The sequence below is a fragment of the Clytia hemisphaerica genome, unplaced genomic scaffold (assembly GCF_902728285.1).
Source record: "Clytia hemisphaerica strain Z4C2 unplaced genomic scaffold, Clytia hemisphaerica genome assembly, whole genome shotgun sequence".
Lineage (NCBI taxonomy): Eukaryota > Metazoa > Cnidaria > Hydrozoa > Leptothecata > Clytiidae > Clytia > Clytia hemisphaerica.
The window spans coordinates 1,463,679-1,478,154 of NW_027103417.1; the positions used below are offsets into that span (position 1 = coordinate 1,463,679).

At 35.1% G+C, this 14,476-nt stretch overlaps 2 protein-coding genes across 2 annotated transcripts; one reads left to right on the top strand and one right to left on the bottom strand.

Annotated features, from left to right (window-relative positions):
- The first annotated feature begins 655 nt into the window (after positions 1–655).
- Positions 656–10,768, top strand: LOC136797715 (uncharacterized). Its single transcript, XM_067054297.1, has 11 exons — positions 656–885; positions 3,155–3,254; positions 3,728–3,848; positions 4,562–5,471; positions 5,670–5,835; positions 7,155–7,346; positions 8,062–8,119; positions 8,386–8,465; positions 9,729–9,786; positions 10,126–10,188; positions 10,576–10,768. Exons 1-11 carry the CDS (start codon positions 726–728, stop codon positions 10,696–10,698), a joined length of 2,031 nt encoding a protein of 676 aa, XP_066910398.1. The 5' UTR covers positions 656–725; the 3' UTR covers positions 10,699–10,768.
- A 1,971-nt stretch (positions 10,769–12,739) lies between these two features.
- Positions 12,740–14,294, bottom strand: LOC136797716 (GPI mannosyltransferase 2-like). Its single transcript, XM_067054298.1, has one exon. It carries the CDS (start codon positions 14,252–14,254, stop codon positions 12,815–12,817), a length of 1,440 nt encoding a protein of 479 aa, XP_066910399.1. The 5' UTR covers positions 14,255–14,294; the 3' UTR covers positions 12,740–12,814.
- Positions 14,295–14,476: the final 182 nt, after the last annotated feature.

Here is a 14,476-nt window from a genome sequence, read left to right on the forward strand (position 1 = left end):
TGTTCCTATTACAGTTTACTGTATCGAGTTACAAAATTTTGTCCTTTACTTATCATGGATTTCAAAATTTTATAAATGTTTGCAACGAAATACTTTTGAATTCGGACAAAAATTGGGATAAGGATTATAAGGTGTGTAGGTGACAAAAAGATAACAGTTTCTTTGGTATGATGTTATGAAATGTTACTTAATTTCTGGATTTTGGTAACGAAAGAGGCATGGAAAAAAAGGTTGGCTTTTTGGATCTGAATTTTGAAAATTTCACATCTTTCTGATTAGAATATGCTTTTTTAAGTTATGTATTTCTTTGCTTTTTTTGATTGGTACTTTAGAACACCCCCTTCTCACAGACCCGGTGGGATTTTTCAGCCAGTGGGGATACAAATAACAGACTGAAACTCAATGGGGATTGATATTCCCATATTTTTATGGCTGGGGAATTCAATTCTTTTGTTTTCAAGTCAGAAAATTCAGTGGGGATGGGAAATATAATGACTATATTGTAGTGAGGATTGGTTTATTTGATTTATCAATGGGTAACAAAAGTTGGACAACAATTTTCCAACGGGGAAAGAAGGGGGTGTTTTGGAGGTATAGGTACTTATGAAAAAGTTATTCAAATTAAAACCAGTAAATAAATTAAACTATTTCATTTAGGAATATAGAAAAAGAAATATCGAAAAATTGATTTTTTGGAACTTTTTAGATGTTTATGACATGACCAAATGATCAATCAATTAAGAAGTGATATGGTATACCCTGGTGCACGAAACAAAAACGCCATGAATAACGTCGGAGCGGAATTTATTTTACATCAATGCTCCTCGGAAGTCAAACTCAATGGATGGCTAAAGAAAGAATGCGACATTAAAATCAGGAAAGAATGTAAGTGACGGGTATATCTAATTTAAAGAAAAATTCGAAAATCGAATATTGACGTTTTTGATCCCTCAAGTGATGTGGAACTACTGTGATGTTAGATGATGACCCCTTAAGGAGGGTAGTTTTTGGTTTCAGGAAGGTTTCTGCAACCATTAGAGAGATTTTCGAGCTGCGATAAAGTGCAACTCACAACCGGAACATTCATAAAATGTGAGCTGGACGTTGAAACAACGTTGTGTGAATCTTCAAGTGTGACTTTGAATTTGAAATGTAATCTAGTCGATTTCAGTTAACCAATAGTCATATATCTATAAAGCTTTTGTCACTAAGCTTCATCCAAACCTTGAAGAAAGTTTCTCAATCCTAGCTGCAACCCCTCGACTCCTTCTTTGTAGCTATCACTTTCACCTGCTTTCACACATTCAAGTGGCCCAAAATCCAGGGGAAAAAGCGCCGAAGGAAAGCAACCTACCGTGGCTGTGGCTGGGAAGTTTTTTAGACTTCCTAAAGTGCATTTTAGGGGTTGAAATGTAAAAACTGTAAGGGTTTAAAAGTGAGAAGATCGAAGTTTTTTTGGGCTAAATTTCGGAAAATCTGACCATTTATTGCCTTGAAGTGGACAAAAGAATCAAGAGAAAGCAGCGTAAGGATCAGTTTTTCGACCAAATTTACTCTTGGCCATTTTTTTCTGCACTGTAAGGGTTCAAGGGGGGTTCAAGTTTGAAATCCTAATTTTTATTGGCATTTACACTAGTTTTTAGACCGAGTGCCCCCCCCCCCCTTGGCCTAAATCAATTTTCATGGTACGGTAAAAATTGACAATATGTTTCCTATTATCTTCTGAAAGGGGGATATAGTAAACATTCTTTAGAACTTCGTTCAAACAAGATTTCCCTAAGTAATCAATCTTACACGACTCTCAGCAATAAAGTAACCTGAGACACCATTAAGGAACAAACGAAATAAGAGATGATGCTTGCTTAAACATGATGCTCAATTATTGCGCAAGTTTTGTAATAGTTTTGTCGCTTTATATTTTTCATAAGATACGTCACGATAATAGAAAACAAAACACAAAGGTTGAACAAAAGTTGGCACACGATTACTGCTCAAGTTCCAACGCGCGCTTTTTTTATGCAATGGCAAATTTCTAAAGATTTCAGGAAAGTCCGACAACATTCTGGCCTTCGAAACAACTTTAGGGGTAATTCTTCCAAAGTTAATTGATATACAAAGTTAGCGAAGCTTGTCCATGCGTCACTTTTCGGTACCTTATCGAGGAAATAGTCACAGATAAGCGACTGATTTTATAAACTGTATTGTAACTAAAATTTTCCCTAATCGAAACCCCAGAATTGTGAAAAACATTTATCTAAAACTTTTGACTGTGGTGAAATCTTTTACTAAAACTTTTGAATCATGTGAAATTTGTGACAAAAACTTTTGTCTTAAAGGAAATTTGTGACAAAAAACTTTTTTAGAGAAATTTGTGACTATAATTATGATCCCGATAATAAGGTAGTTTATGAAACTAATCAAAAGGACGTACACCAAATTACATTTAAGAAAAAGGAAAATTACAAGCATACCTGACAAGTTGTGCAATCTTTCAAATACACCGCAATCGAAGGGATCACACCAGACCATTTCTTAAAAAGAAAAGAAATTCATCACAATACACATAAGTTTCTATCATGGCATACCTTTAAAAATTTGTTTCGCCCAGGCTCAGCTCATGTCGAATAGAGAGATGAACTTGCTGGGATTGGACTTATAAAGCGCTAAAATTCATAAGCTTCTCTGATTTTATATCAGATTTCTGCCGTATTTTTGTGTTTTAGCTGACATAATCAGCATTTGTAAAACATCCTTTCAGCCAACCTTCCAACTGTCAGGAACTATTGTAAATGTTGGCCGATTATGACCTAACCTGATGACCATCATAACCCAATTTGCTAAAATTTCTGACTGTTGGATGTTCACAAAACACACAAGAGCGTTACCACACCCCTGTCTCACAGCCCGGTGGAACTTTTTATCTCAGTGGGGATAAAAATTCCTATTGAAATCCCATCAATGGGGATTCCTTTGTTCCGAGGTAAAAAAATTCAGTGACAATGGTTTTGAAGTGCAATTTTTAAACATTGAATTTTGAATGGGGATGAAATAAAATTTAAGTGGGCTGAAATTCTAAGGTATTTTCTCACCGGGGACGAAATTTTTGTGTGTAACTTGTAAGTTTAATCATTCTTTGTTTTTTTGTTTTTTTCAGTTTCGGAGAAGCTAGGCATCATTTACAAGCACTACCTTTATATGTATGATAACGAAAAGGATAGATCAGCAACACACGTCTATGACATCACTCAAACGAAGTAAGTAGCTTATTGGTACAATTGGTAACAGGAAAAAAAGTGAAGGCATGAAATTTTCACTCAATTTGTAACAGGAAAAAAGTTTGTAGGAAAGAAATTTTCACTCAAAAGGCAGTTTTTTTTGTCTCCAAGTATTGGTGATAAGGTAACTTTTGGTATCAAAAACTGAAGATCGATTAATTTTCGGTACACGCTGCCATACTTCTTTGTGACGATTTTGAAGTTTGTAAGATGGATGACATAGCTGGTAAGTCAACACAAAGTTAAGGAGAAATAGCAAATTCTTTAGCCTTTTCAGAGGGTTCCCAGTGGAGTCCCTTATCAAGCCCTCAGGCGAAAATGAAATTCTAATCACAGAATCACGCTGGAAATATTCTCCCACCACGAACTCACACAAACCGCTGGGGGCGGGGGTATTTTACCACTGAATAAACTATTCTGTAACCGATTACTGGTATTATACTTTATTCTAGAGTGGAGTACATCAAAGGCAGCTCACAATGGGGATTCATCATCGAACTTTTAGGCCAAGAGAGAATCAGAAACAAAAAAGAAACGGTGAAATTTCTGGTCAGTTCAGAAGCTGAAATGAATGTAAGGTTATAACTGGATTTACTACTAATAAAACAGTGGAATAGTTTCTTTAAAAACAGCCGACTCGTTTTCAGCTTAAGAATTTATAGAGAATCTTAGTGTAGCCCCAGTTTGCAGAGTATGGCAAAGCTGCATTCTCAAGAAAAAATTCGGAAATACCAAGTTCCGCACTAGAAGAGCGCATCTGATAAAATTGGTCCGGAAAATGTGTACTAATACCTCGGAAATTGGCCCAAAAAGGCAAAAAATTGCTAAAATTAACTGCACTTGTGGAGAAAATAGCGGAACTCTGCACTTGGGGTTGGGATTAAAAAACCGTCTGCACTTGCACCTCAAAATTTGCACCTGCACTCGACTTTTTCCGAGTTGTGCACTCGAGATCTCGAGCAAACGTGCCACACTCTGCAAACTGGGAGCCTGGAAGAGAAAAATGATTGAAAGTGTCACTATAATTGATGCATGTCTTTCTATATAATGTGATAATATAGACAAAATATACGAGGGATTCAAAGAAGACAATATGTACGTGTGGCAGCGCCTGCGAATTTTTAAAGCTGTATTATTATAAGTCGACTCTAAGTAGGATCTAGCCAGCCATATTACATTACAATCGTTATAGATCAATTTACAAATTCCGATGCCGACTTTCTCGCTTCATTAGAATTCTCTATATGATTTTCAAACAAAAAAACCATTGCTTCTTTATATTATAGAATTGGGTCAACGAGATCAACACCATTCAGAAGAAAAGCATTGATACATCACCCCGATCGCCAAATGAACCACGTTACGTACCTTCATCGCGTAAAGGAATGCCGTTACCGCCGACGCCAGACCAAGAACAAAAACCTTTAAAACATGACTATACCGAAATAAACAGTGTTAGTCATCCAACAGAACAAGGAGATGATGTTTATAACGTACCTAGAGAATGCGGTGCCCCAATAGTGCCAAATGAAACCATAATTGAAGATGATCCATATTCACCTATCACAGAATGTCAGAGTAATGTTTCAGACACTTCTAATACTAAACCACCACCAGTTCCAAGACATAATATTGCAATGACCGGGTCACGTGATATTAATGAAAATGAGGCTGGCTTTGGTAATTACCAATATCCATCAACACATTATCAGGTACCGAAAAGTAATAGACCGTCAAACCTTGATATAAATGTTAAAAGCACTGATGCAAACTATCAGCGTCCATCTAACAGACCAATACCAGCTACACGAAAATCAAAAGTTGAACAAATTCTAGGAACAAGTCCAGGATATGAATGTCCTTCAAACAGTCATTATGTGGCTCCAAATAGATTAATACGCCAAAATGGAGCCAATCAACGAGTCCTTCCTCTTACACCTGATGGGCGTGACACAACAGATAACCAAGAACCTCATGAAAACCCATACAAAGTACCATTAAGAGTAAGCACATCTGTTGGACTACCTAATGCTTTACCACAGGAAGGACCTAAACCAGCGAAATCACATACGCTACCTTTGGGTATAACTCGGCCAACACCGGCTACAAGATTACCGAACCCTAATAAACGTTTATCATTACAAGTTGCGAGTTTAGCTGGAGCAACAAATTTGATGCTTTCCTGCTCGGTCAAAGGTATAACTTGAGTTTGCTTTTTTTATACAAAAACAACTGAAATCTGTAATAAAAAGTTTGTAGAAAATAATTTCACAGCATCCAAAAATACTTTAAGTAAATAAAAAAAAAACTTTGGGAATATCTTTTCAAATTCGACTAACTTTTTAAAGTAGCATAGAATTGGTGCTTAGAACTTTAATAATAAAATATTTTCAGATGACATGGCTGTGAGAGACAACCCAAGGTCATCAGACGATGATAATGAGGAATATCTCGATTTCACGACCGTTCCAAGTGACGAAGAAACACCTTACACGACCATAGGTAGTAGACAACGCCCTCATCAGTATACTAAGTTAAGAAGCAACACCTACAATGAACAGTAAGAATGTTTGTTTTGGCATGATTAGAATTTAATACACGCTATTTTTCTTAATGAACAAAGTATTATAATAGTCTCAAAATTGGAATACACAGGTTGCAAAAATAAAGATTGAAGTTAAATAACGCTTTTACTCGAAATTTTTATGTGCTTGTTACATGACATTTATTTCTGATTGGTTCGAATTTATTAATACTAATAAAGTTTTTGAGTTGTAAACCAAGTAACATGGGGATAAAATCACGTGAACTTTCTCGAGTAATCACATGTTTTGACTGCACTGCTATAATTGTGCAACCCGTGTGTTGGAGCATTAGAGTGAAGACTAAATTAGGGTGCGAAAGCGACCTTTACGACGTTGTATTTCTTGAAAAATTTTCGTCCGTTTTAAGGCGCGAAATCCTACGATTTTCAAAAAATTTCGCTTTTTTCAAACTCACAGTGCACTTTGGGAAGCCTGAAATTTATTCGTAATGGTCGTACATGCTAGGTCACCCACCTTAAGTGCACCCAGGGGTTTAAATAGAACAAACTCAACCAATCCATGAACGTCTTGTCTCAGCATCTCTAATAAATCAATTAACAGCACCCCCCCCCCGAATGTGATTTTTTGTTGAATTTTCTTCAAATGAACACACAGAGAAACTTCAAATGAAACTTAATATACCTATCAACTCTTGCGCCAAGAACTGTAATGATGGGTATAGGGTTTGAATTAACTAGGGACGAATGACGTCAAAAATTCCGAATCTATTGTACTTACTCATATAATCACAAATAAAGAAGTTTGAGAGTCTGGAAACTCAGACCATGTTCAGATGTTACGGTTCCGTTTCGCTCCGAGAAGAAATGGTTCCGAAACAAGTTTGAACGTCAAAATTGGAGCCATCAAAAAAGAAGACGTTACACAGCAAAACAGATCGAAACAGTTTCGCTTCACTATTTTCATCGGAGCGGAACTGCTCCTTTTGCTTGCCAAAATGTTTGAAGTCGTTGCTTCGATTTTCCCATTTTGACGTCATTCCTTTCTGGTAAACTCGAACACAGTCCCCTTCATGCTTTAAAGGTTTTGTCTTTACATGAGAGTGATATCGTTTGCTTACTCATCAATCTTACTTCACAAGCTTTTTCACATTGAATTGACACAGATGTGGAGCAAGATTGGTCAGAAAGAGGAAAAGAAAAACAGTTTATATCAGCATAATATAACAATAGGCAGACACTGTCCTGATATGAAACGGTAACACTTATGTAAAAAGGAAACCTTCCTTTAAGGGTTGATAGGAGTATCATCAATATATTACTTTGTCTTTGTACAGATGTATTTCCGAAGATTCGGGCGATTATATCGTCATGATGAACCAGGAGAGAACTGTGGAACCTACTACAGTCGATACTGAAGAGACATATATCGATATGGCAAGAGGGGAGTTGGTAACGAATCAGACGGGTGAAACTGAAGAAGAACAATTTTATACATGCATGGACAATGCGGGAAATAATGATATAGTGTAAGAAAATTTAAAATTATCAGCTTTACGAAGACGAAGACTTCTTTTTTTTTTACATCAAGCTACACGTTTTATTTATAAGCACATCCAAAAATTTTGAAACATTCGGATGTTCTAAACTTTTCGAATTTAAGCCTAAAAATATTCTTAACATATTCTTATTTTCACCATTTTTGTCCATTTTTTCCTCAGAAATCGGGTGTTTCAGAGTTTACAAAGCCTTAAAATGTTCTTAACTTGTTCTTTAGTACTTTGGCCATCGAAGCCTTATATTCTTATATAGTTTGTTCTTATAAAAAAACGTGTAAACGTGAAAACATCTTGACATCATTTTTGCCATGATGGACTCAAACCCAATCCTATGATTTCATGCGCATTTTTTCCATGGATGAAGATAAGTTTCACTTAAAGCTCTGTGTGGGGATACCGAAACAATATTCGGAATGATGAAAGCAAAAATAAGAAATTATGTGGTTACTATTTGGTTCTACACGTTTTTTATATAATAGCAAAAGGCTTCGAAATCAAAGATATAAAAACATTATTATAACATTTAAAGGCTTTGTAATCTTCAAAACTTGCAAAATTAGACCAAAATATACTCATACAAGCTTTAGAATAAGAACAACTAAGAAAACATATTTAGGCTTACAAATTTAAGAAATATCTGAAGGCTTCAAAAATCTTTTTTTATAAATGTATATGCTTTCATTAGATTCAACGCGAATGAAGAGCTTTATGACAATATCAAATTTACTGATCCTATTTTGAAGGTAAGGAAAACAATTTGGTGAAATGAAATTGTGCCACCATACCGAAAATTTTCCCTATTTTCGACCAGATTCTTTCGTTTTCCTACTGTTTTTAGCCGGATTTTCGATTTTCTTTCGCGTGGCTGAAATATTTATACCTTCAAGATAAAGAAACCAAAATTTTCGAATTGTTCGATTATTTCTAATTTATTGATTTTTAAATGACAGACGTTTGAGAATTTGGCTGTAGAAACTACAAATATAATAGTGTTCTTCATTTTCAACAGGATATCAAGACAGAACAAGACAAAAAGCTGTTACCTCTTTCCACCTTCCAATTTCATCTCGATAAAGACCAATGTGCAAGGTAAAAAGGTTTAGGGTTTAGGTTTAGGTTTGGACACGAGAATCCGACGAGAATCCGGGAGAAACTTTGGAAAAATATGTACTAGGTACCTTAATGGGATAAAATTTCGCGGGGACTTAATTTCACGGGTGGCACTATTGGGTGGAAATATTTTCACGATTTTTCGACTTAATTTGTGGGGACTTAATTGTCTTTTAATAGTGTCATCTGCAATATGACTTCGCGGATAGGCCCATTTTCATTATTTCCTATCATTATTTGCGCCTCTTTGATGCAAGCAACCATTCAAATAGTATTAATTTGACATATTTTGAGTTTTGCTTAGAAATATTTCGCGGATGAGGCCCTCCCAAATTTCCATTGTGACTTAATTTCGCGGATTTTCGTGGATGACACCCAAATCCGCGAAATTTAATCCCCGCGAAAGTTTATCCCATTAAAGGCGAAAGCGTAAACGGTTCCTTTTTCACACCTTGAAAATTATTCCGAGAATTACAAAAAAATAACAAAAATGGTCGTAGTTTTCGGGAATTTTAGACCGAAATCTGTTGCAAATAGAAGAATTATTGGGAATAAATTAATCAAAGCTTTATAAAAGATGGGATTTACGTCTTTTGCAGCAAACCTAGACGATGCTATTGTCCGTATACTATAATATATTATCATGATATAACATAGTTTGTATATTATAAAACGTAATATGTTGCGCGGCGGAAAAAAGAGTGTGTTCAAGACAACAGCTACCCCCGAAAAAAACTCCCGTCTTCACGTATGTTCCTCTTAGATGAAACTCGTTATAGACTATAGCATAGTCTATAGCAAACCTAGTGACAAATGGGAGATAATTTAATTAGTGTAATTGAAGCACAATCAAAATGTAAAATCAATTAGGATTCGATTTCGTTTGTTTTCACGGGGTCAACGGTCATCCTAATTTGCTATCTATGAACACTGAACGAAATATTGGAAGGAGCCAGGATTCGAAACGGGAACCCCAGGATTATGCCGTTGACACCTTTGACCACTGGACCATTGCTCCTGACAGTATAATTTCCTATAGAAAAATTAGTGATTTTATTTTATGAAACCCGCCTTTCAGTGACCTGTAGAATAAGAACTAAAGGAAATGAAAACATTTTTATACCTGTGATTTTTTAACAATTCAGTTCTTCGGATGACTTTCAATCTGATGTTATTGTCTCTGAGATCAATCAATACCTAAAGCTTTGAAATAAATGTTTATTAAAATTTCTTTCCAATCAGGTTGCTACGGGATGATGGTAGCCCAGGAGTTTACCTTATCAGAAAGGGAAGTCAAGGGGTAAGCATTTTTTCAGTTGTGGTGTTTCCGATTTTAGAATCCGATCTTTGTGTTTTACAGTCTTAAACTTTAATAAAAAGAGATGAGATAGATATTCAAACAAGAAGAGTCATCGAGAACAAGAATTAAATTAATTTATTGATTTTTAATTTAGAAATAAATCAATAATCTTTAACAAGGGTAAGCTAAAACAAATTCAGCTAGATTCTTTAAGGCCATCGAATTAATTTCTCTACCAATTTTTAGACTGGTTCCGTAGTCCTCTAAGAATATTATTGAAATCATTCATGTGAATTCTTTAGGCTTTATTAAACTTTAAATTTCTATTTTTTTTTACAGCTAAACGTCTTGATGGCTTCACTTCTTGGAGATATAAAAAATTACAGAATCTTCATGAGTCAGGTATGGTGATGATTAGAGGTTTTTAGAACAAGCTATATAAGAACATGAGACTTCGATGGCGAAAATTTTTTAGATCAAACTAAGAACATTTTAAGGCTTCGAATCTTAAACACCTTTTGAAAGTTAACTATTTCCCACCGAAAGGTTTGACCTGCGTGATTTTTCACACAAATGCCAGATAAAGAGTAAAATCCATCGTCAGATTTCGAAAAATATGCCGCACCATGCAAACAAGGATTATAAAAGGACAGAAACCTTAAGGTTTTTTCTATTGCTTAAAAAGGTTTAAGCTTCCTCCTTAGCCCTTCGAGCTTTAAACTCAATGGCCCTTACATTAGATAAAGCTGTGATATAAACCAAAGTCGATTCTTTTTTTTCTATCTCTAGAACAAACTATATTTGAAAGATGATGAACCGTTCTTTGAACGCTTACCTGATCTCATAGCTCATTACACCGAGTATCATTTACCGACATGTCACGCGCGACTGGAAAAACCATACGGAGAATGATTGTTGATAGGTTATTTTATTCCAATTATTCATGATGATTGTTATTTTGAGCTGGAGATGTACAAAAGATTGGTGTTTATTGGTTACGAACAGAATAAAAAGTATCCTATTTGAAGCGGTGAAAGGCAAGGATAACCAGGAGATGCCTATATTTGGAACAATAATACCTAGTCGAAAAGCTTTTACAATAAATTGAACAAATTTTTGTTTTCTTGATTTTTATCGAACAATAATACCGCTGTGAACAAAGTTATTCCGATTTGAGAAAAAAGAGTTTTATCTGGCAAGAGAATAATGGCAAACCAAAATTCACATTCGGCTGAAAATTAATGGCCCTGGTGTACAAAAAAGCAATAAAGTATAAGACAATTTCGCCTGCATTATCGATGTCCAAGGTTTTTACTCACATATTTTAAAAAAAGTGTTCAAGATTTTCTTACCATAATTTTTCGGATTGAAATTTGTGACCATTTGTTGATCGATAGCGAATCTCATTGATTGGTTGATATTATTGATTTCATTATTGTAAATTATTATCTAGTTTTTTAGTATCTAAGAGAAAATTATGACATTTTCCATTAACAGTGTGTCCAGAAAAAGCGGCACAACCTTGATATAAACTAGAACCCCCGTGGCTTCTTGTTGATAGTAACACCCCTGTGTCACAGACCCACTTGGACCCCAGCCCCACTAGAAAATTTGACAAAAATTTCGTCCCCGGTGGAAAAATACCCCGGAATATACCCCACTGGGAAATTGACTTTGATTTCATTCGCGTTCGAAATTCAGTGTTTAAAAAATTGTACTCTAAAACCACCCCCACCGGGTTTTTTAAACCTTGGAACAATAGAATTTCTATCCCCCATTGAGATTTCAACAGGAATTTTTATCCCCACTATGAGGAAAAAAGTTCCACCGGGGCTGCGAGACAGGGGTGTATAGTAATCATGACAAACTCGAACCCAGTCCTTTGGCTGGCTTTTTTATGATTCTGTGATAGGATTGTATTATGTTTATCAGTGAAATCAAAAAAAGGTGCAATGGATCTGGGTAAGAGTGTCTATAGAATTAAATTTCCAAAGTTAATTATTTTCTATTCAAAAATTTGAATTGAGTAGTAACATTGAGTTGTGTGAGTTTTCCTGGACACACTGTATATCTCATTTATCGATGTAAATATCACTACAGGACGTTTTATTTCCAATAAAGAAATTTTCTATTCTAATTTGGGTGTATGGCTTTCAGTCTACAAAAAGTTTTTGGTTATGCCTGGCAGTATTTGGTCATTTCATTCTTTATCCATACAGGAAAAATATGACCCAGGAAATTCTGGAAGACTAATTTCCTAATGAAACTTCTAGTCAGTAGTGTGGTGGCAGGGGGCGTCAAAATACAAAGAGCGCAAAAAGACGCCTCTGATTACTAATTACGCCGCCCCTTACACCTTAGATATTGCAGTTTTCGGCCAAAATAAGAGAAAATACCCCAAAGAATTTCATGCTCGCTTCGCTCGCGCAAGCTTTACGAAGATGTTTATATTTCATAGGGGGTGCCAAAATCATAATATTTGAAATTTGTCTCCCCAGTTGGCCCGAATTTTAGTCGACCCATCACGCTACTGCTTATAGTAGATTTTCCTTGGGAAATATTTTTTTTCTCAAGAGGCTGTATGAGCGAGCTATCGTTTAGGTTTATAGTTCCTGTTTTTAAGCATCCCTTTCTAAGGAATTTACAGGAACTTTGATACTCTAAGGAGTTCAAGGTTCAAGTTATTCTGAAATGAACAGGGATATTGAAAGTACAAGAAATCTTTTCTGGAGTTTTCCACGTAGTTAAGACCTGATTTTAGTTAAACTTACCCCCTATAAAGTGGAATTCTTTCAAGTGGTACTGTTTATTTACCATTATGTAAAATAAACCAATGAGGAGTGGGCTTAATTAAGTTTTGGAAAATTTGAATCATGGATGAAGCAATTTATAAAAAGCTGACTCAAATTCGTTCATCTTATTTCAAATATTCAAGTCATAATAATGAAAAACATTCATTTGGACGAAGATATACCTTACTAAAGCTTATTGAAACATTGCACTATTCTAAAATGATAAAAATTCAAATTTAAGTCCAAGGGTAAAAATTAGTATGTAAAAATAGTCCTAAAATATTGTACGTAATAAAATAACCTAAAACAATACAGAAGACTCTTCGTTTGAAAGATTTGTCAAGCGTTTGGTTGGTCACCAACTCTGCAACAGACCAATAAACAAATGGAGTTGAAGAGCATATCATACGTGTTAAAATCTGCACATGAACGTTCAAAATACCAAAGACAGTCAAAAAGAAGGCGTGGCACATATAAACAAAGGTTCTATCCGCTGGTAACATTGTAACATCTTCATTTTTAAGGTGAAATCGGACTTCTTTTAAACCTAACCAAGGTAAAACATCAGTTTTGGAATGTTTGTTTTGAGTATAAACTTGGTAAACGCCACTAAATATGATGGTACATATCGGGGCTGCCAGTAGAAAATTTGGAATTTGTGACAATGTGAAATATTTCAGGAATCCAACATTCCAATAATGGCTTTGAATATAGGAGTATGAAAAGGGTAGCGTATAAGTGCACCAGTGGGTATTGTGTGATCTCACAACGTGTGTGATTTCGCAAAATCTTTTGTAAACATGATACTGCCAGGTCAAGTATGGAGTTAATGACAACGTAGTGTAAACAAGGATTATAAATAGATGTTTGTAAAAGGACTTGATAAGTAAATACAAGATCGACGGTTTCAGACATTCCACAAGGCTGTGTTTACACTGATACTTTTCAAATATTTGTTCTTTGGTGATTATTCTTTTGATGTAAAAGTAGACTAAGAAAACAACATTTAGTAGCCCGTTAGATCTAACCAAGGTAGAGATACTGACCATTAAAGATGCCAAGAAAAATGATTCATTCTCCAATAGCCAGAGTAATGCAAATTGTACTGCAACAAACATAGATTCGGAGTAATTAGATATCATGAATATATTAGCTGGATTGAATATGAAAGCCAAAGATGCCACAACTGCATAACGATCCTTGACTTTACTTTTAACATTTGAAATTTTAAGAGTTAATTTATAGATTAAAACGGTTGCAATTATATTGAAAATCAGATTTAAGGCAATGCCAACCGCCTTGGAATTCACATTATTAGCACCTATTATAAATTCTAAACAAGATTGGATCCAATGAACCAGATATGGAAAGCCAGGTGCAAATGCAAGCATCTGTTCATATTCATAACCATAATTACCAGCAATATGATTGAAATAGACTGAATCCCATTTTGTCAATCCATTGATAGCAAATTTGACAACAAGGCTAGTGATTGAAGCACTACGACTAGCCTGCGCTTCTCCTTCAGTTGTCCAAGTACTTGAATCAAAATCTTCGAATAGAATATTGACCAGAGCTGAACAGACCACCAGGGATGTGTGATAAATGATGCTGATTTTCACAAGCCATTTTATTGATGCGTGTGTGTCTTTGATCGTGCATTCCTTTGAAGCCATTCCTTAAAGTTATTTTTGATATTTTGATATTCTTTTTTTTCATACTGAAAAGAAAAAAAGAAACACTTCAACAAAAGAACAGTTTCCACTGATATTTCTCGATATGGAGGTGAACTTGATCGAGTAAGATGAAATACGATATCTATGTTTTCGTTGAATGAACTTCATAATATTTACGCCCTTACAGATAATTACAAGTGAATTAAGGGTGGTGCGCTTAAA